We start from the raw sequence: 26,267 nt of genomic DNA on the forward strand, positions 1-26,267 counted from the left end.
CCGAGGGTATAAATTGGTGCTCAGACCATAGGGGGAAGTTGTTTACTGTGGTCAAAACTCCCTGAATTGATGCTGGTTTCGATCAGTTCCTGGGTATATGATGGCTGACTTATGCTCAGCCGGTGTGCTGTGAAGTCAATAGCTCCAACATCCCTCTTGTTATTCCCGCTTGCTGTGCCCGATCGGTCTCTTCGTGGACTCGGTCGCGCAACCTCTTCAGGTGCTTTGCAAGGTCCTCGCTTTCGAACGAGTGCTTCGAATACAGGTCCATGATGTTCAGGGCAACTTCCACGCACAAGGAAACAAATGCTGTGTTGGAGATGTTCCTCCATATCCAGTGCATGATGGGCTGCAGGTCTGATTCGGCGCGGTCTTCGAGAGCGGCACGCAGTGCAGATCGATAGCGGAGGGTGTTAAGCAAGGTGACTATTGTCAGCCTGTCTGCGCCTTTCAGCGCAATATCCAAAGCCTCGCGATATCTGCCTTTGTGCAGTTCTTTTTCCCACAAAGCCAGCTTCTTCTGTTTCGGTCGCACATTTCCATCCACAATGATGTCAGCGTCTTCGCCAGCGTAGTCACGTCCTCTAAGCCGCTTTTCGAACCCCTTCGGACGCTTTTTCGCCTTCTTCTTGTCATATTCTTCGATAGTCCCTGCAATCAACGCTTCCATTTGTTTTTGTCTTTCTCGCTCTTTCACTTTCTGCTCCCCTGAGAGGCGCGTTCTGATGCTGAGCTGGCCGGTAGACATTCCCACTACAACATGCTGGTCTTCTCGGGGATTTCCGGCTGCAATAACAGATAGAGCAAGGATCCCAGCCGGGTATTTGGAACCGGCGACGACGTTCCATCCCGTGGTTTCAAAGACTTTGAGATGGCCGTCGAGCCCACCACTAACCACCCTTGATCCATTGGACGCCAGGCATAATGATGTGACGGTCTTTTGGTGATTCCTGATCACCTGCAACGGCCTTGCCGCCACAATATCCAATACCGCAATCTGGTTCTCAGCCGATGCCAAGATGGTTGCCCCTGATGGCATGCATAAGACATCTTCTACCGCAGCGATATGTTTGAAGGTCATGACCGCGGCATTTGGTGTACGAGGGTCCCAGAGCCTGACAGTCTGATCATAGCTACCCGAGACAATCAGATTACTCGACTGGCCCAGGAGAAAAGAGCCAGTTCGGACGTAGTCTTGGTGGCCGCGGAATGTCTCCACGCTGGACTCGCTTGGAAGATCCCAAAGTCTGACGGTTCTGTCGTCTCCGCAGCTCATCAACGCGGTGGTCTCCTTAGGACTCCATCTCACCGTGTGTACCGGTTGTTTCTGCTCTTTCCAGGTCTTTAATATAGCTCTTGAGTTGACATCAAACACCTGGATGGCACCAGTCTCATCGCCTGCTGCAAGGACTCGTCCATCGTATCGGGCTTCGCCGCTGTAGGCAATATCGTCAAATCGGGTGATGGTCTTGAGGAGTTTCCGGGTCTTGTGAGAGTATAGCTGCACGCGGGCCCCGGTCGTGACAACAAAGAAGTCGGGAGGGCTTTGGGCTGGAGAATTTGGCTGCGGCTGGGAAATGTGTGTTACGGCGTGCTTTGTGGGAGAGGCAATGTTCAGAGGAGACTTGAACGACCGCCAGTATGTCTGCTCTGGGGTCAGGGACGAGGGTCGAGCAGGTAATTTGACCTGAGCAATTGGCTGGACATCAGCAGCCATTGCGGCTCTTGCTGCTTGGACCGAAGATGTGGTGTAGGAGAGGCAAAGAGAGGCCGTGTGTCTCGAAAGTCTCGTTTTTTGCCGGCACAGGGAAATTTTTTGGACAAGCAGCAATGCGCATCGTATGTATTACCTAATCACGAATCAAAGTTGCTTTCGTTTTGGCTCGGGTTCCACCTGCTAGACGCCTGCTTGTCTCTTATATAACATCCTTTCCTGCCCTTTTGTTTCCCCTGAGCGACACGATTCTCATCCGTAACGTCGGGTGGACACTTCTCCTGCGCTGCTACTGATCTGAGACCTTACATCGCCCTACGTTGCCCGAATACGGTCATGTACAGAACACGCCGATACTCTGTGGCTAAGTGGTAGGTTCTGTGATCGGTGCCGTGTATGTTTGCCACAGCGTATCCAATGTGACTCGACAGACTCTGGGTGAATCAACTATGACAATTCACGGATCTGGGCGTCCTGTAGGTGACCGTGCACTTCATCTTGGCACTCGATGAGAGCGAGCGAAAAGCTCAATGCTCAGCAGCCATATGAGTCCGATCAGACTCATTGAAAAGGTATAGGTTTTGGGAGGTGTAGGAGCATGCATTCCATCCAGTTGGACAACAGACTAGAGAGCCGAGCTACAGAAGTGGTTGCCCTCTCACGGAGCCAGATGGAAACTTGAACTGAACTGTTGGGAGGCACAGAATGAAGCTTGGGCGGGATTTGTGTAGGACAAAAGCCGAGGACAAACAAACGAAGATGGCGAGGCAATTCAACCACCAAGTCCTCTCGCTCTGATCTGTCTATATCTCATATCTAGCACGCAGGTCAGTGCCTCCATGTCACTCTCTAACACCATCCTTCGACATTCCTCTCTTTGACAACTCGACCGACCCCAGGGCTATGAAGTTATCCCAGCGACACTCACGAAACACGGATATCCCATTGAGCAGCGGTTGCAACTGCCCATCACGATGCCGTTGCCGTTGCTGTTGCAGTAAGTCCCTGGAGCGCCTTCCTCCAGGTCTGTAAAGACAAGACGCACCTGCTGTTCTGGTCGCCTTCTAGGACCGGTCTGCGTGGCCTCATCTTCCCGTCCATCTCTTCTTTGCCCTTTTTCTCTCATCTCCCAATTCCCCTTTTTCCATCTGCTCATTCAACACTTCATTCCCATTCATTCGCTTCATTCTATACTGTCAATTGACCTCTGATATCTGATCGCTCTGCTGCAGTGTCGTCGTCTTGCACCTCTTGCTTGTCGCCACCATGGGTCTCTCCAATGTCACTCGTGTTCCCGTCCGCCGCAATGGGGACTACAAGGCCAATGGCACCAAGTCCCTCGTCTGGCTGTACAACAAGTATAACATTACTCCAGTCAGACCAGGCCGGTATCATCGTGACAAGAAGCATCGCCTTATGAAACGTCAGGAAGATGGTTCCTCCACTGAAGTGTAAGCCCAACCCTCTCTCTATCTGCTACAGTTGGCTGATCTACTGGACGAAGCACCGCCGAAGACCAACAAAATGACGTCTACTATACTTGTCCCGTCGCTATTGGCACTCCTGGCCAGCAACTTGAGGTGGTGCGTCAAGAAATCAATCAATCATGGGCGCTTTGGACTGACACCTGAAAAGACCTTCGATTCTGGGTCTGCTGACTTCTGGGTATGTCTTTCTTCCCCGCCTTCTATGACACTGTTGAACTAAACCGCCCCAGGTCTGGTCCTCCCATCTGCCTGACGAGATCAAGAAGAGAGGAGCCGAGTCTGGCGCAGCATTCTATGATCCCCGCAAGTCATCCACTCAGCAGCCCATGCCTGGGAGCACTTGGCATATTCAATATGGGGATGGCTCGTCAGCTTCGGGAACAGTGGTTACAGACATTGTCAAGGTTGGCGACATCACGATCCAAGGTCAAGCTGTCGAGATTGCCAACCGAATCTCAGCATCTCTCACTACCCAGACTGCCTCCCAGGGCATTCTGGGCCTGGCATTCGGCAACATCAACACCGTCACCCCCAACCCGGTCAAGACACCGCTCGACAACATGATTGCCCAGGATGATATCCCTGACGACCAAGAGATTTTCACCTGCTACATGGGTTCTTACAAGGACGCCAAAGACCCCGACCATGGCGAATCATTCTTCACCTTTGGAGACATTGACAGTGACGTGGTCAATGCGACTGGTAGAGAGATCTCCTACACACCGATCAATGACACCAACGGATTTTGGGAGTTTGCGTCGGAATCCGTCATCATCAACGGCAAGAAAATCGCGTTGCCAGGAAACACGGCCATTGCTGACACGGGCACGACCCTGATGATCATTGACGACGATCTAGTTGAGGAAATATACTCTGGCATCCCAGGCGCAAAATACGATGAAACCGAGCAAGGCTGGTTGATCCCTTCCAATACTCCTCCTGACCAGATCCCTGACGTCGCTTTCGCCGTTGGTGATGTGGAGATCGTAATCGAGAAAGAGCACATCGCTTTCGCCCCGGCCGAGAACAACCCCGAAATGGTCTACGGCGGTATCCAGGGCCGTGGTAAATTGCCTGTCAACATTTACGGCGATACCTTTTTGAAATGCGTCTATGCAGTAAGTTGTCTGACTCTGCTATTAGCCGTGATGACTGACACAACCAAGGTCTTCGACGCCGGAAAGAAGCAATTTGGTGTTGTCCAGCGGGTCGATCCCAGCCAGAAGATTGCGTTTTAGGCCTGCCGCTCAGGGTTGCAAAGCTTCGGAGAGGCACTCCACTGGTGGTAGCGGAGGGTGTCTGAGGGCGGCATTCCTACACGATATCAATATTCAACATTGCCAGGGGGGAGAGGCACGTTCTGGCAGACTGTCACGTGTATCAGTAAACAATTCAGCCTAGTCATTCTCTTTGCCTCTTGCTTCTGCTCGATGTCCGGATTTAAGACTGGAAGCATTCAACGTGCAGGGCTCCCCAGAGTCGTTCTTTCGGCATGCACAAGCAAAGAACAACAAGTCCTTCCTGTCGGGTCTCACTAGCGCGGACGGTAGATGCAAACAAGAGAAGCGGACAGCACTGATGGCGGGATGGGGTGACTCTGAACGTTCCTTCCTGCAATTGCCTGGCTGGCGGGCCCAAGATGAATGAATTGCAGCCTCTTCGAAGTTGTCTCCCGCGTCTGTAACTCACTTTCTCCTCACTAGATGAGCATCCACGATGAGAAAACTCGCAGCCTCGCTGGGTCAAACCTTTCTCCTTCTGACCCTCTTAGTTCTCCTTATCTTCCAGCAACTACACAAACAGCCTCTGATCGACAAGCAGCAGGACGGACTGCGTCTCGCCACCAATGGACTCAACCAAACACATACTGCATTCGGTATCTTGAATGAACCACATCTACTCCCACCCTCGTCGGTCTCATTTATTTCTATGCTTCCATCTATCACCCCCGCACCGATCCAGTCCGAAACCCAACATCTTCATCAACCTACTCCTACCATTTCTCGTGCTGCCACTGAGGTACAAGCACCCCAAGTGCTACAGATCGATTGTGAAGGGAGAGAAACAGATCGTGATTCATTCACCAAGGCTGGAGACTATGTCCACTCGGTCATGAACGGTAGTGATGGGTATCTGCCGCGGCTGGAGTGCCCTCCGTTGAACGCCAGCCGGTACCACGGTCTGAGCGACCGAACTACATCCGGTCAGAAGCCAAGATTCTTCTTTGCGACGAACCTCCATCAGTCAGCGCACATCATTCCACAGCTGCTCGGGGCCATTATCGAGGTCATCCGGTTCCTTGGTCCCGAAGTCTGCGTGGTTTCCGTGGTGGAGGGCAGATCCACAGACGGGACTTTCGAAATCTTGAAGAGCTTGGCAAAGGAGATGGAACATCTCGGAGTGTCTTACTTCCTTTCTTGCAGCGAGCTGCAGCCTGGTGGAGAAGGCATGGAACGTATCTCTACCCTGGCTGAACTCCGAAACAGAGCTCTCTGGCCGTTGACTCAGCATGCACACCTGTATGACCCATCAACCACGATTATCTTCTTGAACGACATTGCACCGTGTGCCGAAGACCTCTTGGAACTGATTCATCAGCAAATGGTACTAAAAGCGGACATGACTTGCGGGATGGACTGGTATAACTTGGACGATGGCGGTACCTTCTATGACTCATGGATCGGGAGACAGATGAATGGCGAGACTTTTTTTGAAGTACCCCAAAGCACGAGCTGGGACTTCTCCAAGAACCTGTTCTGGAACCATGAAACCAGCAAGTCACGATATTCGCTGGGGCAGCCCGTGCAAGTCTTCTCTTGTTGGAACGGCGCTGTGGCGCTCAGTGCCGAACCTTTCTTGGAAGGGAAGATCTGGTTCAGGACCGAAGTAGCGGAAGAGTGTCACCTTGGAGAACCGGTTCACCTGGCCAAGGATCTATGGAAGCTCGGCCATGGTAAAATCGCCGTCATTCCGAGTGTCAACGTAGGATATTCGGTAGACGACTCGAGAAAAGCCAAAGAAGCGCACGGATCGGTGTCGTATGTGGCAACGAAGGAATCTATTCAATTGAGCAGGATTGATTGGCAAAGGAAGCCACCAGGTCAGATCAAATGCTTGGGGACTTGGGATCATCCATCATGGGAGCCTTTCGAGCTCCGCGAGTGAGGGAATATCTGGACAAATACTCAAACAATGGTGGACGACAGTAGAGATTTATATTATTGAGAGAGTTAATCAAGATGGAGGCAGAAGGACTAGGTGGCAAAGGAGTAGTTGCAGGCTATGATGCGTGTGATGCAACAAAAACCACACAAAAAGAGTTTTAAGCGCAAAAAGGTCCAAAAATGATGATTTCGAACTCGAGCACACCGCTTTCTTTCCGGGAGCAAAAAGCAAAAAGTGCTCCTGCATTAAGGCAGGAAAGAGTCGAGTCCAAAGATTGAGAAATGGAGTATTTTGGGCGTAGCCACGGCCATCTCTGGTAAAAGGCAAGAAATGGATTCTGCAATAGCTCGTCCCACTCCAACTGATTTATTCAGAAAATAAAATATATATGCTACAATTTTCCAGGACGTATCATCACGTGCCAGGGCCCCTCATTGAGCTGCTTTCTTCCCCGCATCCTACTAGTCATCAAGCTCCAGCGGAGGGGAGGGCAAATTGCAAAGAGCATATACTTGTACTTGGTAGACGCAGGCAAGTTGTTTTCGCGACATTGCTCTAGAACAGTCTCCCTGTCGGGATTTCGTTGATTTATTGGTTTGTTACTTTAATAGACAGACAGGCAGATGAACAAGATGGCAGCCTGCATCTTCTGCAAGATTGTCAAAGGTCAGTGGTCGTTGTCGTCGTTGTCGTCGTCGTCCTCGTCGATGGAGATGGCAAGACCACGCACTTTGTGCTGGAGACAGGAGTGCTAACTGTACGTTTTCCTACAGGAGAGATCCCTTCCTTCAAGCTCTTCGAGTCCGATAAAGTCCTTGCTTTTCTTGATATCCAGCCTCTAAGTCGGGGACACGCTGTACGCAGCCCTTTTTTTTTTCCCTCGGTCTTTGATCTTTGATGGTCTCTTCCTGGGTCCGTTGCACACATGCACACGCACCTGCACATACACGCACTCCAGGAATATGCGATATCAATTATAACAATACATGACATGACATGGCTAACTCGCAGCCCGGTGCCTCCCCCTTTGGAGGGGCGGGGGGATTTGCGTCAAAATAGCTTGTGATCCCCAAACACCACGGTGTCAAGCTGACCGACATCCCCGATGACTCGCTGGTGGACATCCTGTCGGTGCTGAAGAAGATCGCCGTGGCCACGGGCGCGGAGAACTACAACGTACTACAAAACAACGGGCGCCTAGCACACCAGGAGATCGACCACGTACACTTCCACCTCATCCCGAAGCCGAACGCCGCCGAGGGCCTGGGCATCGGGTGGCCGGCGCAGAAGATGGACATGGATGAGCTGAAGAAGTTGTATGAGAGTTTGAAGGCCAAGATGTGAGTGGATCAGAGATTACGTGGTACGGCGGGATGGAAGGTGAGCGAGTGATGTGAGAGGACCTGGTGAGAAGGGGATGTGGATATCAAAGGAGAAAAAGAGATGTGGGCTCAATGGCCCCTGGGGCCTACCGAGCACGCCGTACAAAGTGTTTGAATGGTTCATAACGGTTCGATTCAAAGGATACCGACGAGGCGGGAAGGGAAACCAGACAGCCACTCTGGGCAGGACCCCCCTCGAGAGACCCCGGAACATACTTCCATTCATTGAAGGTATTGTACCGTCTTGCTGGCCTCTTGAATCCTTGCCCGAGGAGGCACAACATCGACGACAATATCACCACCACCAACAAAGAGATCTGGATTCTCTAGACCAGCTGCCCAGCCATTCCACGGCCTTTTCAAGCCACATCAAACACGTACTCCCAGAGCGTCGTCAAAGCCTGGACCCGTTAACGACAGAACGTTCATTGTACCCCATCTCGCATCCCTTGATTGCATCTTCTTCCCGTTCGCTGTCTATTCTATGCTCGCCAGCAAAGGTCAATCAATCTCTAGTTGGATTTTATTTTCTTTTTTCTTTTCTTTTCGAAAAGCTACATTCAAGTCCCTCCCTCCTGCCTTCTCTCTTTCGATGCGGAACCTTTTTGGCTTCCGCTTTCCATTTCGCGTTTGCTTGTCTTTGCATACATTAGTTTTTTGTTCAATTTGCCTCCGCTTTGGCAGCTTTTAGCCCTGAGAAAGGTACCTCGCTCGGTGATTTGTTGGTTTATTCCGTGTTCATCACACAGAGAGAAAGAGAGAGAAAAAGCAGAAGACAGAAAGGAAGGAGAAAAGACAAGAGAAGGTATTGGAAAAGTCGTTCTCTCGGGTCGTGTCGTGTCGTGGTCACTGTCGTTGTTATTGTTGTTCTTGTCGTATCGCGATCGTCGGAGTCAGAGTCTCCGTGGCAATAGAAGCGGAGCCGCAGGAAGGCAGCGCCGAGTGGGTGAGTGAGTTGAGGCATTGTAGGTAGGTAGAAAGGCAGTAAGGGGGGTGGTAGCATCATCGTCCGCCGTCGTGGCCACGATGGATGCTACTTGGCCTGTCTGGGCGGTTTCAACCTGGTGATCCTCGCTCCCTGGCTTTCCTTGTCCGGCCACTTGGGGGCGGACGGCTTCGTCGCTGCGGAGGACGACGACGATAACAACGACGCGGCGACCGAGGTCCTGCTGCTCTCGTTTGGTTTTGGCTTTGGGTTTGCTGCGGCAGCCGGTGCCCGAACCGGAGCCGGAGACGGTGAGTCTGCTCTTGCAGCGGGGTTGTTGATGCTGGTCACGAACTCGGACTTGGCTAGTTGTTCTTGGAGCGTGCTGATGAAGAGGAATGTCGAGTCCTGGGGCGAGAGGTCTTGCTGGGGGCTGACGTGGGCCATGGTATGGTTGAGAGGTTAAGCCTGCAGGTCAATCCGGTAGGGAGGTTGATTGGATGAAAGGGATATAGTAGGTTTCGTGTTCTGTTTTCCTGTTTTCGTCCTGCTGGTCTTTGCCAACAAAGAAAGGGAGGAAGCATTCGATGTCAGCGGAGGAGGGAGGGGCCAGAAGAGAGGAGAGGGTATGTACAGGGGGTGGTGGGAGGAGGATCCTCTCTATACAAGGTAGGGTAGGTAGGTGAGTTGATATATCCCGCACGGCGTCGGATATGGCAGGAGTGAGAAAGACAAAGGGCAGCAAAGCAAAGAGAGAGGGAGAGAGGGGAGAGAGAAGGCCAATGTTCGAATCCTATTTGCTTATGCTCTCCCCCATTGCATTGCCTTGTCCGACCGAGGGAAATAAATCAGTGAGTTACGGTTCGGGCTGAGGACAATCAATCAATCCCACGCAGTAAATTCGAGGTTGTTGGAAAGGTCCACTAGTTTGCTGCACGCCTGCCTATACTCACCTATACCTCTTGTCAATAAACGCAACCCAAGGGCCGAGCTACCTCTGGAAAGGAAAGCCTGCTGCGTTGGGTAAATGGCCGGACGAAAAGTCAAAGGTCGAGTCGGGTCGAGAGAAAGGCAGGCCCAGTAAGACTATTCCGCCAGAGCAAGTGATCAGCATTGCGCATATGCATCTTTTTCCAGCGTGCCATACATACCATCGATGGGCCTTTGCAACCCTCCGTCGCCCAATCTCACCCCGACAACCGCCCCCAGCGAAACCGCCGATAGGGCACGAGGAGCTCTCCGGTGGCCGGTGACAGCAACAAGAGGACAAGCAATAGCGGGCGGAAATGGTGCAGCCAGGAAAAGAAGAGATCGTCAGGCCTCGCTCGACACAACCGAACCTAGGCCAGCTTCCAGTCACCGATCAATGATATCGGGGTTCTGCGTCTGGGACGAAAAGAAGACCCTAGTAGAGAGTTCTTGCGGAAAAAAAAAAGAGAGATTAAACAAAACGGCCACCGACGTAAGTGTGCATGAAGAAAACCCTTGAGAACGGCTGCTTGCATATTTTGGCTCGGATAAAGATTCGATAATACCCCCCAAAGGTGCTCAGGGGGACGCGTTGGAAGGCCAGACAAATCAAACCCCCAAACTTGCATCAAAAGCTGCGCGGCAAGTCTGCTGGTTGGATGCTGCTTATGCGAGTCAGCTGCGGGTGGAGCGTTGACGATTTGCTTGAGAAAAGGCTCCATTGGTTTGGACGAGGTCTAGACCGGTCCATTCGTGGATATCGGCACTGAAAGTTTGCGTGGAGAGGAATGTCATCCGAAATGAATTCACACAGGACGCCCGAGGAAGCCAGCACAGCTTTGGGATTTGCAGTGCTTCTTGTGCCTTCACAAATCCATCCCACACAGCTGGCTGTGCGATATGGCACGACCTGGAGTGCATGGGACTCCTCCTTTTGTGAAACTTGTGCCAATGGATTCGAGCTGGCCATCGACGCCATAAGCTCATCGAGATTAGGGCCCGTCGAGGTCGGCGAGCCTTGCCAACAACTCTTCGCTTTCTTTCCCTTATCCAATGCACTTCAACTCGAGACGACCGACCACAATCGCTTGTCGTTTACGCAATATGCGCTCGACTCGAAAACCCGACATCCGCATTCTGCAGCATACGAGTGATCAACCCCGACCAAGTAGTACCATGGCTTTTCCGGGGAATCAAGGAGGTCCATCGACTTACTTCGCACCGTGTTGAGCCGACTTGGCTGGGGGACATGCATGAAGAATCTGCTATGGGCTTATGACGCAACCACGACTTCTGTGCGAAGAAGCTGCCTCGGTATCCCATTCGTATTCGAATGCCCGCTCTTATCTCAGATCGGGTAGTTTCGCAGATGCCCAAACAGTGACAGAAGGAAGCAAGTCCAAGAGGCCTAATCCAAGAGAGCCTTCGATAGGAGGAAGGAGATGAGTGAGAAGCTGAGTGAGTGAGTGGGAACGACAAGAACTCGTGACACCAATGGAAAAATGGTCCCGCGCCTTACCTCTTGGACGACGGCGCAGGCTGCTGCGCACGCCCACCCAATCAATTAGGTGATCAACATGACCAGAAGGAAGTCCGGATGGTCTTGGGTGTCAGTTGGTGCCGTTCTTGGAGAAGGACGAGAAAAATGGTGAGTCCTGCCCCCCGGAAACCTGGCGTATTTCCAGACCCTTATACCGTTGTATCCAGTGGGGATGGGTGGACGTCTGGGTGTATCTGTGCCTTTGGCATTTCTCCTGAAAGGCCGACTTGTCTAGCTCTGCGTGTTTTCATTCTTCTTGTGCACAGGCTAAACCCCAACTGTTCTGAGGTCCAGTCAATCGTCGTCGTCGTCGTCGTCCTTGTCAGCCTTTGCAGCTCTGCAGCTCCACGCAGACAGGGTACACGCCCCAGCCTGTAATTCATTTGATACGCATTTGACTTGGTCAAGGCACGATAACAAACAATCACAGTTGAGCTGTGTGACAACCCGTCAGCACACCAACCACAGATTAAATCATTAATATATACTCCGTACGTCTTCTCACACAGTGCTATGTACCCTTGCACATGCTAGGAGCTTACCAATGTCCATCTAGACCTGGACGTATCATATATCAAGTTGATGTTTGGCACTCCTTCGAAAGCCCCAGGGTCGAAGTATCAGATGCGGGCTGGCGCGTCGCTAAAGTCTTGCGGTCTTCGCGCCCCAAAATTCAGTCAACATCATCCACGGAGGTTTCGACCTTTGGAACATCCGGCACGGTCTCGGGCGACGTCGGTTTGAGATCCTCGTTCGGTCCCTCGCCCGGAGGCGGCGGGTAAAAGTTGATCTTGCCGTCTGGCCCAATCATGCCCGTACGGTCGTAGTAGGTTCTGGCCCGGACATATTTGTCCAGTTTCCAATAGTTTTCATTCAACTTCCTTGCGAGAGCGTGTCTCTCTTCTTTGATCTTGTCCATATCTGGCCCCGTTCCTATCGATATCCATTCATATGTCTTGTTCTGATACTCGCGGACATGAGCGTCTCGCTCGGTGAGGAGGGAATCCCGGGGTGCTTCGTCCTTCATATGGTCGTTCTCCCCATGGATAGGCTCTGCATACTTATATTCCCAGTCCTCATCTCCATCCAGCTCCTTGATGATCTGCGATCTAGGAATGAACTTCTCGAGATCTTCCACCCCGGACGTAAAGTGCACCTTGCCTGCCACCACGGGATCGAGCCATCCACGAATGATTTTCCATATTCCTTGAAAGATCCATGGCGCCTTATGGACGAGCACGGCGCCGAGAGATTCGGGATAATTGGCTTCGAAGATCTTGATCATAAACTTGACGGGGGTGTAATCCATGTTGGCCATGGTGAAATGGGTCATGTCAAAAACTATACACTAAAAAGAAATGTCAGCTGTGCATCGTTCGGGAGTCGGAGCAACACTCACAGCAGTTTCTACTGGCGGCCGCAAAGCAAGTCTAGCCGTCTCAATCACATAAACCGTATATCGCTCTAGCGCACGCTCTGTCTGGTCTCCGCCTCTATGAAGCCGCACCCGCACGAAACACAGGGGTCTGCCTTCTTTATCGGTGCCATGCAAGAAACTCTTCCCTAACCTAAGTTGTGCAAGGAAATCTTCTCCTTCTCTCTTAATGGACGGGTCGCTGGACTTCGAGTCCTCCAGAGCACCACCTTCTCCCCGGAGCACGACGTCATCGTCGACATGTTGTTCTTGACTTCGCCATCGCATCGTAGAAACCAACATGACCAGCGCCTTGTCGACATCCCATTTTCGCGCCCTTAGGAACCGCAGCAGTAGTGCGTCTGGATGATCGGCCTTAACCATGCTCCAAAAAGTGTCGCGCAAGGATTCGGGAGCCTGCGTGACTAATATCTGCTGAAATTCCTTCAACTGGCCATACTTATCATCGGAATCCGCATGTTGGCTGGGGTCTTTAGTTGGCGTGGCCGACCCGTTGCTCGACTCCTTATCTTTGTGTCTCTTGAATATGCCTAGTCGCTTTTTGCTCTTCTCTTTCTCCTTGACATCAAGTTCTGATGCGGCATCTTGGGCGCGGGGGGGGTCTGGTTCAGTCGCCTGTTGGGGGTCTTCCACGCCGAAGACCTTCAAAGTGACGGCCCAGAATTCGCGCAGCTTGGCCTCTTGTTCGGGCGTCAAGTTGCCCAAATGGCCGGGAGGCGCTGGCATATTGAGACGGAAAGGATCGCAGGAATCGGGCGTGGTGGGTTTGGACCCTTGGTGTTCCTCAGTGTGATAACCCTGGTCGTGTGCCCCGGAGAATCGGAAATGCACCAAGTACTCGAAAAGAATTGCAACTCCACAGGCGACGCCGAAGAACAGAATATAGGACGAGACCGAAGATTCGACAGGCGCGGCAACTGGTTGGACAGGGCTTCCGTCAACAAAAGGGTCAGTGGGAAAGGAGCGAGCCCTCGATTGTGGGCGAGAAATCGGATCGAATTTGCGGGAGAATGAGCGCGCCCCTCTCTGAGCTGTGGAGGGGAAGATGAAAACTGGTCGACTCAGGGGCAGCAGGCGCTGACAACAGCTGTGTCGCATCTATGGGCAGGACGCAGAAAAAGTCAAAGGAAAGACACCGATTATGAAAGATGCGAGATTGCCGCTCCTTTGGGAGCCCTGTTGAGCCGAAGTAGCCGTGGATTGAGGATAAACTCAGCACAAAACGACGACTGACTTCAGCAATTGCGACCATCCACCTCGTCGGGTTCCTGTATCTGATGTTCCCCGTGGCGCAGGAGGCGGCGGGCGGGAGGCGCAGGATGCTAGGGATCAAGCGAGCAGCTGGCAGGGATTGCTGTGGGAGACTGTAGACGGTAAACTGCAGACTGCGAGATGCGGTTATGTCATCGTCTGCCTGCGGCCACTACAACTGGACACGCTGCCTGCGCTGCGCTCTTCCTCTTCGGTCCCTTCATTCCATCAACACACCATCATCAAGCACCAGTGCTCACCCATGAACCTCTAGTAACAGATAATGCAAAGCCATCATCCTTCCTTTGGGCCTCAAGCGACGTGCACTCCTCCATCGTCCTCACCAAAGCTCGTGTCACCCCGTTTGGTTCAGTTTGCCAACATTCACAACCAAGAGACAACTCTTTCCTCTTACCTTTCCTTTGCCATGATGGCACCTACCGGTGATACTTGGACTTCTTCACGGTCTCATGTAACCCATTTCTGGTGCATCGGTCGGCGGATATTTTGCGTGAAGATTGTTGTTCACCTTTTCCTCTGTGACAGAGATTCACGCTCGTCCTTCACGGTCTCCTTTTGCATGAACAGCGCAAAAATGAAGACTTGAAAGGAATATTTGAACCACTCTCCAGCTTGGTGGTAAGTTGGATACTTTGTGCATACCACGGCATACCACGATCCTTTTCCCTCTTCGTCCGGTTTCTTTTCATTAAAACATGGCTACATTCATTTCCGTTCGCTCTTGCCCAGCTCGCGCAGTTCTCCTTGTTCTTTTGCTTGTCAATTTTCACGCCTGGGCTCGTGAAGATGTCGTGCGTCCCCCGAACACTCCAGCTATTGGTGGTCCTGCGGGAGTTACAGACAGTCAAGTGGCTATCTTCTATCGCACGTTCCAAGATGCCATTTATCTGGCTAGGCATACCGCATTGTACTGGCCTTGTGACGCTGCAAACGACGAGGTGAGTTGCTGCATTCCCTAAGCTGGGTGAAGGGTGCGCACATTGGCCTTGTGGAAATTCCACCCTGACAAGCTCATAGATATTCACTCGTTATTTCGAGCCAGGAGACGCCGAATTCGTAAAGAATATGTTCCGTGCAATCGCCAACATCGATCTCACTCTCGACCTCTCCAACCCAGAGACGGTTAGACAGCTTGCGGACCAACCTCTTTCATACAACAAACACTTCACCGGGTTATCGATCCATTTTCTCGATAACCATCCAGGATTAACTCAGCCAGGAGTCGTTTGGGACGGCACACTCACTTGCCATACCAATAGGCCGCTGCTAGCTTTTATGGTCCCTACATTTGGGGGCACTTCTGGATTGATGTCTGTTTGCAAGCGGCTGTATGCGATGTTGCCCATGCTTCAGGACGTAGAAACAGCGCCAAACTGGGCAATCGACCCGTCAAAGGGTAAATCAAATGGGCTCCAGTATTATGATGGATATGGCTGCCAGAACCTTGGAGACACTGACAGTAGCAATTTGCATAGCACTGGCTCTGTCATGTTGCATGAACTGATGCATTTCCCTGGTCTGTTCTCAGACGTCCCACACTACGCCGCCACCATCCCGTCCCAAATTCAATTCTCCAGTACCCCCCACGTCATTTCAGACTTCTTTGGGGATTGGCCTAAAAATGGATATGGCCCTTACAATTCGGCCGAAATAAAGAGGTTCCTCCCGCGAGACCATTCCTATTTCGAATGGAAGCCTACCTACAATGCGGACAACTACGTCAGCTATGCAGTCAGCCAGTACTACTCAAGGGTGTGTGGGAGAAAATTTGGAGAGGCACCGAGCGAGAAAGCTGCTTATCCGAACCGGCATCCGCCTTCGAACCCTTTTCCTTGACAAGCCCGGATAGCATGCCATAATCATTCGCCGATGGCGTACTTGTGAAAGTGGATGGTGGGATTGTGGGAGACAATGGCCATGTGAACTGGCTTGCATCCAAGCCGGAACGTGTTGCCTTCTGGCGTACAATTGGCGCAGGGTTATGGTCCCATTGTCTGGGACAAGGATGAATATTTCTGAGAAGTGGGAGAGTAGTTGTAAATAATCACCGGCTTCCGCCAGGGGAAGATTCTATCAGGCTCAGGATATGGATCGAGCATTACAAAACCATGTCGTGGCGGCTTGCTGCCCGACCAGTTCAACTCGTTTGCCTCAAAATCACGTCGTTGGATCGAGCATTCCATCCAGTGTCTCCTCTGCATGGTGCAACGTAGCTTGGTTGTCAGACATACTCTAGCTTTTGTCTACTTGGAGACCGGCCAATGGCGGCACGAATCGTGGAGCTCATGTTGAAAACCCCATTCTCATATTCGGCTTTTATCCCAGCCCCAAATGCGGTACCAGCCTCTCGTTCACAAATTGCTCCAGTCCGTGCAATTGTACTCCCAGATCCAGTACTTTTTGGTCAGGCAGCACCACCCCAGGATAGGTGCCGGTCTTGTTATAGAGTGTGAACATGATATCCCGCTGTGCATTGCCCGTCGTAGGGAGAACCACGTATTTCGTTGGCAGACCGGTAACTTTGTTTGGCGTTGGTGTCAGTTTCTTCGCTTCCTTCAGGGGCTGATGCCCTCATTCACGTAAATTTTATGATGAGAGAGCTTACCGCGCTGTATAACCTCGCAGATCTCGCGAGGGGTATGAACGGCGTCCATGGCATAAAGATGCTGGTATCTCAGCTGCTCCTTCCGCTCGTCCCAGTTGTCAAATATCGCCTTCGTAATGCCGGACAGGTCCTTTTCGACCCACACCATATGGACTGAACATTAGTACCGAGTACATATTAGCCAGGGCCCGTCGCCAAAGTAAAAGGAGGGGTTGAGTGAAAGAGAAAAGAAAGAAAGAAAAAAGACTCACGCGTCGTATCCTGCTGGATGATGGGCTGGCGAAACTCGATGCCCTTCCCGTCGTCCGTCTTCACGACGTGGCCTCGTAGGACCATGTTCTCGTAGAAATTGCCCGTGTAGACGAAGACGGCGGCGTCGAAGTTGATCTCGTCGCGGATGAAGCGGTCGACGCGGTGCTTGCCCTCGTAGATCTCGCAGCACACTTCGCCCTTGGAGATCTCGACGGAGGACGGCAGCGTCGACCAGACGAAGCATGACACGCCGGCTCTCTGCGCCGCCAGCGTGGCGTTGCGGCCCTGCTGTTCTTCGCTCGCAGGGTCGTCTTTGATTGTCTACTCGGGAACGCCCGGCCAGTCAGTATACAAGCCGAGACATTACATGCATGGATTGAGGGTCATGAACTGAGCAGCTTGCGCGGGTGGAGACACGCAATCTCTCCCTCACACACACAGGGATAAAAGCGCCGCTTAGCGGGGTTACTGAGGAGAAGAGGGCGAGGAGGAGAAGGAGCAGAAAAGGCATACCGCATCGTAAAAGTTCGTGACGACGAACGCGCCCCAACAGTCGCTGAACGCTGCGTCCAGCGTCGACGCATCCGTCAGATCCCCCTTCACAACCTCGGCGCCCTGCTGGGCCAGCCGTTTCGCGGCATCGGATTCGGGATTCCTCGTGAGCACACGGACCTTGTACTTGTCGGGGTATTGCAGGAGGAGCTTGGCCACGGAGCCGCCTGGGACGGAGAGTATGAACGTCTGTTAGTAAATGTCCACGAGGTGGTAGTCGCAGATATGGGTATATCCGATATAAAATAAAATAGAAATATGTTATAAGTACCCTGGTTCCCCGTGGCGCCGGTGACGAGGATCCTCTTGGCCATCATGTGTCTCTCTTGTTCTTCGTTCTTTCTTCTATCCCCAACTCGAGCTTTTCAGGAGATTATAAAATGGGCAGTTCCAAATCTCATTGGGGATATTTCACAGTTGGTAACTAGTCCCAAGGACCACGCCGCATCGCACCGCACCTCACCGTAGGGATATAGATACAAAGTATGTATATGCTCTGAACGCGTGGACGGTGCTGACAAATTTGGAAAGGTGAGCGCGGAAAGCGGAAGATGTGCCGAATTTGCAGTTACTTGCTCACTGTCCAATAAAGACGGTTGACCGACCCTTGACCGACCGAATGGCCGATGAGAGTGCTCCGATGAGGAGCACGGACACTCGTACAGGGGAGGGGGAGGATTGTAAAATGTTGTTCATTACTAGAGGGAGACGCCCTTTGCCGATATATCTCCGTGCGTGAGGATTTTCTAGTTTCCTTTTCTTCATTCTGGATGAGAGGCTGAATGAAGGCAGCAAAAGATATACCTATAACGAGAAGACAACAGCAAGGCTGAAAGTACAAGGGGCGGCTCGGCGGAAGCGCCGTGTTCGGCATATCTCCGTCCGAGGCGGCCGCGTCGATGTCACGGGTTGGAAAAGCGACTGCCCCAAATGGAGGGGCATCAGCACGGAATAATAATGACATAAGAGTTGGTTTCCTCCTTTGCAGATGGACGGACTCATTTCCGTGTTCTCCTGCTGCGGACGGCGACTCGGAGTTGGGTCTAGCCTACAAGGACTGCCAGATCTCTTTAAAATCGTTCGTCTCCCTCTTCGTCCGCCCCAGCTCCAACAGAGCAGGTGGAATAACCTCTTCCAACTGGACATCCATCAGCCTGGCCAAGAAACAGATCAAGGTGGTGTCCAGAGCTGTTGGGGCTGTAGTGCCGAAGATCCAGGCACTTGCCTGGTCCTTTTTGTTATGTGTGCGTCTGATTGTGTCGATGTCGTTGAGAAGAGCACGCGCACTCTCAACCTCCGCCTTGATGACTTCCGGTCGCACTCCATCGACCTTCTCTGAACGGGTTCTGGCGATATGGTTAGTATCGCCCCAAATTCCCGGCGTTCGACGAGTGCGTACACAGTCAACTTGTACTCCAATGCTTTCTTATGTCTAGCCGAAAGACCAGGCGTGTTCATTTTGGCAAGGATAGCTCCCTCCAGCAGCTCTGCCCTCTGCGGGCGGTTTCTCATTGAAAGTGTGAAGAAGTTTATGGCATGAAGATTGCGGAGCAGTCTGTTGATATCATCTGCGTATTCAGGTGGTCTCAGATCTGGGTGCCGTTCACATAACCAGAGGGTGATCTCAAGACTGTCTGTTATCGGCTTTCCCAGGTAACCTTTACTCTCCAGAACTGGAACCTGTTGCGAATTGTTAGTGCTGTCCCTTGCGCAGAGATAGCTCTCAACTAGGATGTCTGTAGAGGAGGTTTCTCTTACCTGTCCTTTAGGATTCACTTCGCACAGATATGACTCGGATAGCTGCGCGCCGTTGAAGATGTCGATCTCTCGGAGCTCTGGAGACAGGAACAAGCAATTCTCGACTGGCGGCCCCGCATTAGCAAGAGTATACCGTACCATAGAACTGCATATGGAACGCCCGTCGTAGTAAAGAATGCACGGTTGAGTCTCCATATTGGTTTGCTGCCGGGTCACTCTACACCATACGCTGGTATGGGCTGATCAGCTAGAGATGATTCGTGAATGGGACGTCTGCAGCTTCTATCCAAGCTTTATGGGGGATTATTTGCCCTGGACAATATTTAACAGTCTTGCAGACGCATTCGACCTTGGTCTTGTTAGCCGTCTCCGACGCTTAGTAAGCATTGTTGCTGGCCTTGCTGTACGCGCCAATCCCCGCATGTCCACATGCCGCAGATTTTTTGGTGGTCGGGCCGGATAAGAAGCGCCAGATGAAATCAGATGTCCATCTCTCGGTTCCCATTCATTTCTGCAACTCGGGGTCGAGATGTATTCGCCGCTGAGATGAGACTGACGAGCAGTGGTTGGCGGCCTTACAGTCCGTGGAATCAAGGGTTGCCTGAAAAGCTCACGCGCTACGATGTCTTTGTCTTCATGCTACCATTCTTCAGGACGATGATTGCGCAGTTCCAAGCTTCGAGTAGGATGTCAGAGACAGGATGTCAGAAACAGGCCTCGTTTCCTCTCTGCCATGTGACGGAACAGAAGCCACAGGGACATACCATTTCTTAGAAAGCAGCAACTCCCAACACGACAAGTGATCTCACGGCAGTGGTGTTTCCGTGATAGCAGCAGGTCTTACTCGGTGGCGAAGACAAAACCTTTGCCAGATGAGGTGGTGTCGCACTCCAGCTACTCGTCCTTTCGAGTGATAGCAAACTGACCCAGACTCGGCAAGAAAATCGACTCTAATGGGATGGCCCGCACTCCTCGAAGATCTGACGCGAGCTTATGACCGATTAAGACGGCAGAATGGACAAAATATCGAGCCATCGGACTAGAATGAGTGATGTCGTACAGTTTCGCCTAGTGTTGGTACACCAGGAAGTAACGGTTATCAGGGGCAAAAGAAACATGTGATGGCGACCAAAGAAAGAGTAACCTCCTACGGCAGCAGCAAGATCTTCTCCAATTAAACGCAATCTATACCAAGGATGGTGAGCGGATTCCACTAACAGCAATATGAATCTTGTCTTGGGCCGTAATTTGGGGCAGTCGCAACTTGAGATCCCACCGGAACGCGATCGAGATGGGTGTAGCGATTCGCATTGCTAGGAGTGGAGAGAAGAATAATCCCAACGAGCTGTCATTTGTCCATGTTGGCGGCGAAACCATTCAAGTAGATCTGGTTATAGTCGCCGATGGTACATGCTGAGTTATAAAGAGGCAGATCTAGACGTTAAATTCCTTGCCAGCAAAATTCTCCTTGCAGGAGTAGACAGTGAACTTCGAGTTCTTGGCTTAGTTGTGGACCACGTAACCATTTCTGTCTAGGAAATACAAGTTCCAGATAAGTAGTCACCGAGCAGAAAGCATATGGTCTTGGTCGGAGACACAGCTTATGCCATGTTACCTTCTTGAGTCTTACAAGGATATCCCTCACCTGACCCGCAAGAGTCACTAACACCGGAGACAAGCGCAGAAATAGCAAGTCGAAGATGCGGCAGCACCGGCTGATGAGTTCAGGCGACTAAGAAGGACGTCAAGAGACCAATCGATGAGTGATCCGCCGGTGCCGAATTGGGTGTATTTGCATAGGCCAGCTTTAGTAGTGAGGACAAATATACGCAAACTCAGGTTTGAGCTGGGACTGGAAGAAGTTAATCCACGAGGACGGATAGATTTGCAATAGATGACGGATCGGGAATGTTGGTCGAACCACATTGGCACAGGGGGAGTTGATGAGGACTTGAAAGTCGGCACGTCGTAACGGTTGGGCCAGCAGAGGCATTTACTAAATGCCGAATTCCCAATGGCTCATATCGACCAGGTTAGTTGAATGCTAAGGAGAACCTCGTCAGAGAAAGCCGTCGTCTCAAGTCGCGGGAAGACCCGTAGCAGGGGATTCGAGGGTCGATGTCGATTCATTCTTCAGGTACTATGGTCTGAAGCACAGTTTCCGGAGGCGAGCAAAGTCGATCTGTTTGCCACAGAGCACGCGTGGTTGGGCAATCCTGAACGCTTGATGATCACGGTCACGTACTCGTGTAGACAACCTGTTCCAGGAAGTTCTTTGAAAACCGAGTGACCTGCTCGTAGACTTCTTCGAATCCGCTGTCAGCACCGTAATAAGGGTCGATCACTTCTTCACCCTCCCTTCTTCCCCCGAAATCGCCAAACATCATGACTTTGGCCTTTGTTTTCTGTCCTCGGCTTTCAACTCTTCGCTGCAGCCGCTGCAGATCACTGAAATTGTAGGCGTCCATTGCGAAAATGTAATCAAACTCGTGGAAATCCTTTGTGCGCACCTGACGGGCACCATGATCATAGTCTGTGATTCCATGTCTTCGAAGCGTATCGAGCGTTCTATCATCGGGTGGATTGAGGGTGTGATAGGCGCCAGTGCCAGCTGAGTCGATGTCGCCAATGCGAGGGTGGGATTTCGCGAGCGACCGAAAGACGCCTTCGGCCATTGGCGATCGACCTATGACCTCCAATCAGCTGAGATATGCGGGACCATCGCGAGACAGAACTGTACAAATGTTCCCTAGGCAGACAAAGAGGACGGAGATTTTGATCGAAGAATCCGTCATTGTGGAGTATCTGGATGGCGCAGTCGACACTTTGCGTGGAAGGTTGCGTGGCAAGCCGCTCACCGACGACTAACCGCAGCGAGGACAACGACGCCAATTGAAGTCTGAGGGGGCACCAAGAGGACAGCCGTAGGGGCCAGGAGACATACAAGAGCTTGTGGGAAACGACCTGAGTACCAGAACCTGACTCGCTGAGTACCTTGTGCGTAGTGTTCGCTTCGGCTTTGTTCATGCTAGACTTAGTGTGGGAAGAGTCTTGGCACTGCAGCGCAGCCTTGTGCGCCAAACGCGCCACCCAGCCTAGGTCATAGGTAGACCGTTTCCTCTTACTGGGCAGTCAATCAATCAAGTCTCTACGGATTACGGAGCCTTGGTTCAAGACTCGCATGGCTATACACTCCCAGATGCTTTTATTTCTAAGTCCGCGACGAACTTCGGGTGCAATCTGCCTAACCTTGCTGTTTCCCTAGTGGGATATTCCTCGACAACGTCAGAAGCCAAGGATTGCACACACCCGACATAGAGCTCCCTCACGGATTCCTTCCTGACAGAGGGAGCCAATGTGATGCTCCAGAATTGAGGAATTGCTGTGAGAGAATGACGTGGTATATTGGAATGACCGATAAGAGTCTGTGATACCACCACTCATAGGATCCTCTTTGATTCAGCCTTGCCGAACAGATGGAATTACTGATGTACGTGATGCCAACCGGCTCCAGCTAAAGCCGATTGCAAGTTGTGTTGGCATGTTTCGTGAATCACTGAGTAGGAGAGATCCTCCTTCCGACTACCTAGATGAAGGTTACAGGCCGTGTACAAATCAGGCACATGCCTCCTGACACCTACCTTGGGGGTAGGTTGCACAGGGACAGGTATGCCGGATGCCGCGACTTGAGAAGAATCTCGGTCGATGATTTGAGACAGGAAACACATGCGGACCTTGTGGCCATAAGGGCTCAAGGAATTCTTATGTATTCTCAGGCTCTTTTCAACCGAGTCGTGAGTTGCCATATCGCAGAGTGCTTATCAGGACCCTCATCTTGCTGCTTTGCAATGCATACATCTCCGATGCCTGCAGCTCTCGCATTTCTCATCAAGCGCAGAATTGTTCAACATGCCACATTCGCACTAGAATCACTTAGCAGATTGTTCGCAGTACAAGAAAGAGCCTTGAAGACATCTTACACAAGCCCAGAAAGTGTTCGTTGATGGCCTAGGGAGCATCGCGCTTGAGAAAGAACTTGATGGCTCTGGGGGATCGGGTATAACCGAAACTTTGCACTGTATGCATTTCTGGTGCTTGCAGACGGATGAGCTGCAAACCTGTTCGGACCCACTGTTCATGGTTCCACAATTGTTCTTGCACTACTTTGAGTGAGAATCTAAGGAGTCTTGACTGCGGCTGAATGTTCCATACGCATTTCCATACTACTCCGAAGGCGACAGGCCGGGGGGACACAAAAACGAAGGGCAAGATGGTGTGTGGCGGGCCCTAAGTAGCAGCGTTAGCCGTCTTCCGGGTTATGACCCGCACTCAGGGACGTTTTACCGTGCTCTCACCATGGAATCCTGCCACGAGACCGATAAAATTATATCCTCTCACCATTTCAGCGATATATAAGTCACGGCACTTCTCAAACTGCGCAACCTTGCAGCCAGGAAGTTCGCGGAGAGATCTCTACTGCCAAGGCGCGCCCGACACAGCAACATGTATCAGGTGACCGCCCCTAGAACAACAATTCGGCAATATCGACTAGGCTTCAGGTAACAATCTAACGACCTGTCCCCATAACCACCCGTGTCTGCCTCGCCATCGCGCATGTCCATGGACGGAGGTGGCATTGGCCCGCCCGACAGGGTGTGGGAGAACAAGTACAGTGAACGGAGAACCGAGAGAGTCTACCAAGATGAAGATCCTCGAGAGGGGGGCTCTCGAGACATTTTCCCCAACGGCGTCAGGTTGATCGAGTATCTCGAGCGGGATGACATCGCAGGTCTGAGCAATGCGTTCTTGACCGTGTTGAGGCATTGTCTCGAAGCACCCTCCGAACTCAACGACGCACATTTGCGAGCTTTCCTCACCACGGCAAAGAGCGAAGACTTGAAATCACCGACAAAGCGCCCAGATTCAGCGCCTTGTACCATTATGATTGATGATAGGCGCGATCCCGAGGTGAGACCATCAACAATGCGAAGGTGGGATGGAGGATATACGGAGTATCCTCCCGAGGGTTGTGATATCTGGCCAGAGGAACAGAGGGATCTTTCCCTTTTGGAATTGGTGGCGCGGCTGAAGGAAAACGTAAGTCGGTATACTTTGGTTTATATATCAAATCTGTGCTCATATTTGCCGCAGCGCCATGAGAAACGAGCTGAGAAACGTACAATGTAATGTTGCCCAAAGCGCTGGATGAGAGGGCGAACTGCTGATCCTTCGCCCCAACTCACAGCTACATTTCCAATATCACTGCCTCTTGCATGGTCGCAATAGCGGGGACAACTTCGCTCCGTTCTCTTCGTACCATCAGAGGTTTCTTCTCCCATCTTCTCCACTTTAGGACGACCTTCCGCATCTCATTGGTATGGACAGATGCTGTTTTCTCATTTATCTGTTCTCTTCCGTATTTACTCTTCCTCTCTCCGATCTCAAGAGAGAGAGAGAGAGAGAGAGAGAGTTACGGAGTCCTTGCCCTTTAGTCAGCTTCTGTTCACTTACAATGTCCTGGAAAAGGAGGCAACGTTTGCTCTGGAATTCCACTTACCGTATCTCGCTCTTCGAATTGGGAAAATACCCCCAGACAGTCGAGAACTCGCTGGGTCGCCATTACGAAACAGCCAACAGCTTCCTCTCCCGTTATATTCCCAGACCAAACAAGATGCATCGTACTACGAATCAAAGGTCTCTTTTCTTGCCACAGGAATAGACGAGTGGCTTTGGACGACGTACTGCTGTGTGGACAACTTTTACGGTGTCGAAACATATCGCAGGGATTGTTTGCGCAATAGACTGGATCCTGCCTCAGGCGGTTCTCTCTTGCTCGATCAACCCGTATGGAATCCTCGACATTATTTCCTTGTCGTGCTCTCCCAGAGGATGAGTCAGGTAAACTGGGAATGGGAAACCCTTGTCACTTATTTCATCGATCGTCTGGAACGATACGTACGTTCAAAGGGTCTGTCGATGGTCTTTAGCTACCCTGGAATGGCTAACATTCAGTGCACAGGAAAGTTCCTTCAGCATGTTTGACGATGAAAAACTGACTAGAACAAGAGAGCTTACCGGTGCAGTTTCGTGTTTGAGGGAGTTTAGAGACACCCTTTCAGGCACCATCAGGGCCTGGGATAACTTTGAGTCGAACTACATACGTCTTTTTGAAGCTCCCAGACTTCCCAAGCTGCACAGTTTGTTTCAAGGGTATATCGTGGAGACTCGTGTGTCCGTGTTTCAACTCAAAGATCTCCACGCCTTGATGTCCCAGAAGCTCGACAAATTCAACAGCATGCGAGACGGCGTAAGTCGAGGCTGAGCTCTTCTACCGTGCCCGATTTGCGTCGTGCTAATCATGGATAACCCGTGCTTCTAGCTCGTCAATGCTTCTGCACTCAAAGAGAGCTCTGAGGCCACCCGCCAGGGGAACAATATCGGCATCCTGACTAGAATGACAGTGGTAAGCACACGAATCAAACAAAATCATGAGACAACGTTTGGCTAAGATTTCAAGCTTTACCTCCCACTCTCTCTAGCCACGGTATGTGTCTCGTGTAAACTTGTATTCTGAAGATCGCTTTTTGACCAGAATCAAGGCCATCTTTAGCGTAGCAATGATGCCGGCTACTAACTGGCTCTGGCTTGGGTACGGATTTGCCCTCTGTTTGACGACGGTGGCGACCATCTACGCGGCTAGGAATCCTAGCCTTCTAGACATTGCCTTTGCGGGGGGATCCACGAGAGACGTGGGGGTAACTGTTGAGGATCGAAAACTCTCATTGAATTGAAGAATGTTTTCCTGGCCGAGCAACCTTGGAAACTTTCTAAGTTGTGAGACTTTGAAGAAAATAGTACACGGTAAGCATAGACCCTATATTGAGTGGTAGAATCATACCTAGTTATGATCACCGATTCCACGGGCTTTTTGACTGTAACGCGGCTAGGATTGAGGCTTTGGACTTTATTGGAAGAAGAGGAGTCAGCCCTTCGAGGTGCAAGGCTGACCTCTCAGTGCACTTGGCAGGGCTAGTCTGGGGAAGCATGAAACACTGTCTGCACAGCCACAAGGCGCTAGAATCTGCAGTTCGCCTTGGGAGATTACGAATGCAATAGTACGGAGTATTAGGCGTCAGGAGAACTTTCACCGAGGACAGAGTGCTACGACTGTCGACGAGCAATGTACCGAGTAAAGAACAAGTCCGGCTTGA

The 26,267-nt window shown here is 51.5% G+C and overlaps 11 protein-coding genes across 11 annotated transcripts; 5 read left to right on the top strand and 6 right to left on the bottom strand.

The window, feature by feature from the left end:
• Window positions 1-115: 115 nt before the first annotated feature.
• Window positions 116-1,717, bottom strand: Z519_09768 (uncharacterized protein; the record flags this gene model as incomplete). Its single annotated transcript, XM_016767489.1, has 1 exon — window positions 116-1,717. The coding sequence occupies one exon, from the start codon at window positions 1,715-1,717 to the stop codon at window positions 116-118; it is 1,602 nt and encodes a 533-aa protein (XP_016616281.1).
• Window positions 1,718-2,980: 1,263 nt separating this feature from the next.
• Window positions 2,981-4,439, top strand: Z519_09769 (uncharacterized protein; the record flags this gene model as incomplete). The annotated part of the gene is made up of 5 exons (XM_016767490.1): window positions 2,981-3,165; window positions 3,219-3,297; window positions 3,350-3,379; window positions 3,432-4,319; window positions 4,368-4,439. The coding sequence occupies 5 exons, from the start codon at window positions 2,981-2,983 to the stop codon at window positions 4,437-4,439; spliced, it is 1,254 nt and encodes a 417-aa protein (XP_016616282.1).
• Window positions 4,440-4,917: 478 nt separating this feature from the next.
• Window positions 4,918-6,366, top strand: Z519_09770 (uncharacterized protein; the record flags this gene model as incomplete). The annotated part of the gene is made up of 1 exon (XM_016767491.1): window positions 4,918-6,366. The coding sequence occupies one exon, from the start codon at window positions 4,918-4,920 to the stop codon at window positions 6,364-6,366; it is 1,449 nt and encodes a 482-aa protein (XP_016616283.1).
• A 632-nt stretch (window positions 6,367-6,998) lies between these two features.
• Window positions 6,999-7,710, top strand: Z519_09771 (uncharacterized protein; the record flags this gene model as incomplete). Its single annotated transcript, XM_016767492.1, has 3 exons — window positions 6,999-7,032; window positions 7,140-7,222; window positions 7,426-7,710. 3 exons carry the CDS (start codon window positions 6,999-7,001, stop codon window positions 7,708-7,710), a joined length of 402 nt encoding a protein of 133 aa, XP_016616284.1.
• Window positions 7,711-8,781: 1,071 nt separating this feature from the next.
• Z519_09772 (uncharacterized protein) lies at window positions 8,782-9,120 on the bottom strand (the record flags this gene model as incomplete). Its single annotated transcript, XM_016767493.1, has 1 exon — window positions 8,782-9,120. The coding sequence occupies one exon, from the start codon at window positions 9,118-9,120 to the stop codon at window positions 8,782-8,784; it is 339 nt and encodes a 112-aa protein (XP_016616285.1).
• Window positions 9,121-11,855: 2,735 nt separating this feature from the next.
• Window positions 11,856-13,343, bottom strand: Z519_09773 (uncharacterized protein; the record flags this gene model as incomplete). Its single annotated transcript, XM_016767494.1, has 2 exons — window positions 11,856-12,530; window positions 12,582-13,343. The coding sequence occupies 2 exons, from the start codon at window positions 13,341-13,343 to the stop codon at window positions 11,856-11,858; spliced, it is 1,437 nt and encodes a 478-aa protein (XP_016616286.1).
• A 1,241-nt stretch (window positions 13,344-14,584) lies between these two features.
• Z519_09774 (uncharacterized protein) lies at window positions 14,585-15,725 on the top strand (the record flags this gene model as incomplete). The annotated part of the gene is made up of 2 exons (XM_016767495.1): window positions 14,585-14,827; window positions 14,907-15,725. The coding sequence occupies 2 exons, from the start codon at window positions 14,585-14,587 to the stop codon at window positions 15,723-15,725; spliced, it is 1,062 nt and encodes a 353-aa protein (XP_016616287.1).
• A 480-nt stretch (window positions 15,726-16,205) lies between these two features.
• On the bottom strand, window positions 16,206-17,612 carry Z519_09775 (uncharacterized protein; the record flags this gene model as incomplete). The annotated part of the gene is made up of 6 exons (XM_016767496.1): window positions 16,206-16,408; window positions 16,495-16,647; window positions 16,746-16,917; window positions 16,996-17,067; window positions 17,260-17,465; window positions 17,570-17,612. The coding sequence occupies 6 exons, from the start codon at window positions 17,610-17,612 to the stop codon at window positions 16,206-16,208; spliced, it is 849 nt and encodes a 282-aa protein (XP_016616288.1).
• Window positions 17,613-18,346: 734 nt separating this feature from the next.
• On the bottom strand, window positions 18,347-19,251 carry Z519_09776 (uncharacterized protein; the record flags this gene model as incomplete). Its single annotated transcript, XM_016767497.1, has 3 exons — window positions 18,347-18,644; window positions 18,698-18,978; window positions 19,057-19,251. 3 exons carry the CDS (start codon window positions 19,249-19,251, stop codon window positions 18,347-18,349), a joined length of 774 nt encoding a protein of 257 aa, XP_016616289.1.
• A 2,042-nt stretch (window positions 19,252-21,293) lies between these two features.
• Window positions 21,294-21,731, bottom strand: Z519_09777 (uncharacterized protein; the record flags this gene model as incomplete). The annotated part of the gene is made up of 1 exon (XM_016767498.1): window positions 21,294-21,731. The coding sequence occupies one exon, from the start codon at window positions 21,729-21,731 to the stop codon at window positions 21,294-21,296; it is 438 nt and encodes a 145-aa protein (XP_016616290.1).
• A 1,939-nt stretch (window positions 21,732-23,670) lies between these two features.
• On the top strand, window positions 23,671-25,847 carry Z519_09778 (uncharacterized protein; the record flags this gene model as incomplete). The annotated part of the gene is made up of 8 exons (XM_016767499.1): window positions 23,671-24,153; window positions 24,208-24,239; window positions 24,302-24,431; window positions 24,583-25,011; window positions 25,076-25,363; window positions 25,436-25,519; window positions 25,574-25,600; window positions 25,656-25,847. 8 exons carry the CDS (start codon window positions 23,671-23,673, stop codon window positions 25,845-25,847), a joined length of 1,665 nt encoding a protein of 554 aa, XP_016616291.1.
• Window positions 25,848-26,267: the final 420 nt, after the last annotated feature.

The sequence above is a fragment of the Cladophialophora bantiana genome (assembly GCF_000835475.1).
Source record: "Cladophialophora bantiana CBS 173.52 unplaced genomic scaffold supercont1.16, whole genome shotgun sequence".
In the NCBI taxonomy this organism is placed as follows: Eukaryota; Fungi; Ascomycota; class Eurotiomycetes; order Chaetothyriales; family Herpotrichiellaceae; genus Cladophialophora; species Cladophialophora bantiana.